We start from the raw sequence: 2,394 nt of genomic DNA on the forward strand, positions 1-2,394 counted from the left end.
AGAATCCTCTAAGTGTACTAAAGACATTGGTAAAAGTTCCGAGTTTCTATCTCTTATGGTTTCAGAATAGTAGCGATAACAAGCCTTTCGTTCACAAGGGCAATAACTTTGTAAGTTCTGGGAGCTATCGAGCAAAGGGTCATTTGGGACCATAACTTTTAATAGCCAATAACATAAAGAAAGAATTTCAATATCGCTTGAAATAAAAAAGCTGTCCCTGGAAAAAAAGAGAAAAAAAATAAGAATAATAATAATAAAAAACATAAGAAATACAAAAGGTCTTTCACCTGAAAGGTGGAAAGACCTTATAAAAAACCAAAGAAATACAAAAGGTCTTTCACCTGAAAGGTGGAAAGACCTAATTAGTGAACATTCACGTAATTTATTAAAACAGATGCAATATTTACATTTAATTGAAAATTCAATTAATTAGTTGCCGATGACATGTAAAATGCATTATTATCTTGATTATTAGAAGAAATTTATCATGTTTTCTATCATACATTAAATTTATAAACATCTTTCTAATTGGTGACCTTACATGTTGTAGATGGAATGCAGTATTGAATTTTCTTCACTTTACCAGTGTCTCTCTCGGTCACAAAAAGGTAATCTTTCGTGTCTACACATAGGCCAAGTGGAGCGCGTAAATTACAATTGCTGATAAAGCGTATTATGTACCCATCTTTATCCAAGATGTGGATACGGTTGTTTAGCATGTCTGCTACCAGGATCCGACTTTGGCTGTCTGTAGTGATGCCGACTGGATGAAATGATTTCTTGACCATAGATGGTGGACCAGTGTAGGTAAACCGGAGCTTCCCGGCCTGACTGACCACCACTACAACGCCATTGTCGTAGTCTGATACACAGATATCCAGATTCCTGTTCTCGCAGATGTGTTTCATGTTCAAAACTCCACCTAATGAATAGAGAGGCAGTCCACTGTCATCATATTGAATACATTGTGTCTCAGTGCAGCCACAGTATCGCATAACTTTTATTTGGTGAATGTCATCACTAATCATTATTACCAGAAGGTCACCAGAGGAAGTACTGCATACACTGGTTGGACTCCATCCACGGCGTCTAATCACTGTCTCTGTCTGTCTATTCTTCACCATATTCACAGCTTTATCCTTTACATCAACATAAACAAGGTCACCATCTTTTGTCACTGCTATTTTTTCTGGCATTTCCCCCGACCTGATGTCAATTGAATCCAATACTTCCCCATGCAGGTTGTATAATCTTATTACACTGCCAATACCACTCGTCCATACTTTTTCATCATTCAGACAAACCACGTCATGATCAAATACAGAATTATCATAACTAGTTTGTATATATGTAATGATTTTAGGTTCATCAATGAGCTGGCCCTTTACATTGTCCATGATCACGCATTTTTTGGTACCGTGAAAAAGTCTAAAATAAAGAGAGAAAAAATTAAGTGAATAACAAACTTAAAATTTTTGTATAAAAACATATTTGGCTAGGTGTATCTTAGAAACTTGAACCAAAGGTTAGATATTTGTTAGATATTGATAGATTGATTAATCAGATTGGAAATCGTGATATCAATAAAACATTTTACAAAATCACAAGCATCGCGCTTTGTTCATGTATTTTGTAACTAATTTATTAGTTAATCAGAAGAAAAAACTGCCAAAAGATGCTGCAACATGACTTTGGTTTTGAATTATATAGCTACTCATATAATTTCAAATTAAAAAAATGATGTTTTTGGGGTCCACATGCAGTGGTGTATAGTGGTTATTAAAACTTTTTATACAGCTTTCTGTCCGTGACGTCAAATAATGAGGATTCCTCAAGAACCAGCTAGTGTTGACAAAAATATTGAATATCTAGATACGTTCTCGTTACGAGTATCGAGTAGGTCTCCCGTTCAATTTTTTAATCGATGCCATTAAGATATCAATGTAATTTTAGAATTCACCCTCAACCCCCTCGCTTTCAGATAATGTATACGACTGTCAATATCCTTCACAATGCTTAACAAAGTTATTTGCTTCTTCACATGCACCACATTAAAGATTTAAGATATTAGTTCCCTAATCCCTAATAACGTCATCAATGGGTGTGAAAATGAGTTTTACAAACTGATATTGTTACGATCAACAACTTTGCTTCAATACTGCATTACAAAAATTTGATCAGTTTTAAGTTATGTGTAAGAGAGTTTACGAGTGTCTTGGTCCCTAAATTAAGGGGCCAGCCCCTTTTTCTTGATTTCCTTGAAAAGGTCTTCAAAATACCAACATTTTTTGTTTTTACACCAATCTAAAATTGTTGTTCATTTTTGAGATACAAATGATGAAATATTTTAGGGGCCAGCCCTTTAGATCCTTTATGGGGACAGACATTGGTGTT

The 2,394-nt window shown here is 34.8% G+C and overlaps 1 protein-coding gene across 1 annotated transcript; it reads right to left on the reverse strand.

Annotated features, from left to right (window-relative positions):
• Nucleotides 1-524: 524 nt before the first annotated feature.
• On the reverse strand, nucleotides 525-1,397 carry LOC128180476 (uncharacterized). Its single transcript, XM_052848594.1, has one exon. The coding sequence runs from the start codon at nucleotides 1,395-1,397 to the stop codon at nucleotides 525-527; it is 873 nt and encodes a 290-aa protein (XP_052704554.1).
• Between the last annotated feature and the right edge of the window lie 997 nt (nucleotides 1,398-2,394).

This window comes from Crassostrea angulata, chromosome 4 (genome assembly GCF_025612915.1).
Source record: "Crassostrea angulata isolate pt1a10 chromosome 4, ASM2561291v2, whole genome shotgun sequence".
In the NCBI taxonomy this organism is placed as follows: Eukaryota; Metazoa; Mollusca; class Bivalvia; order Ostreida; family Ostreidae; genus Magallana; species Magallana angulata.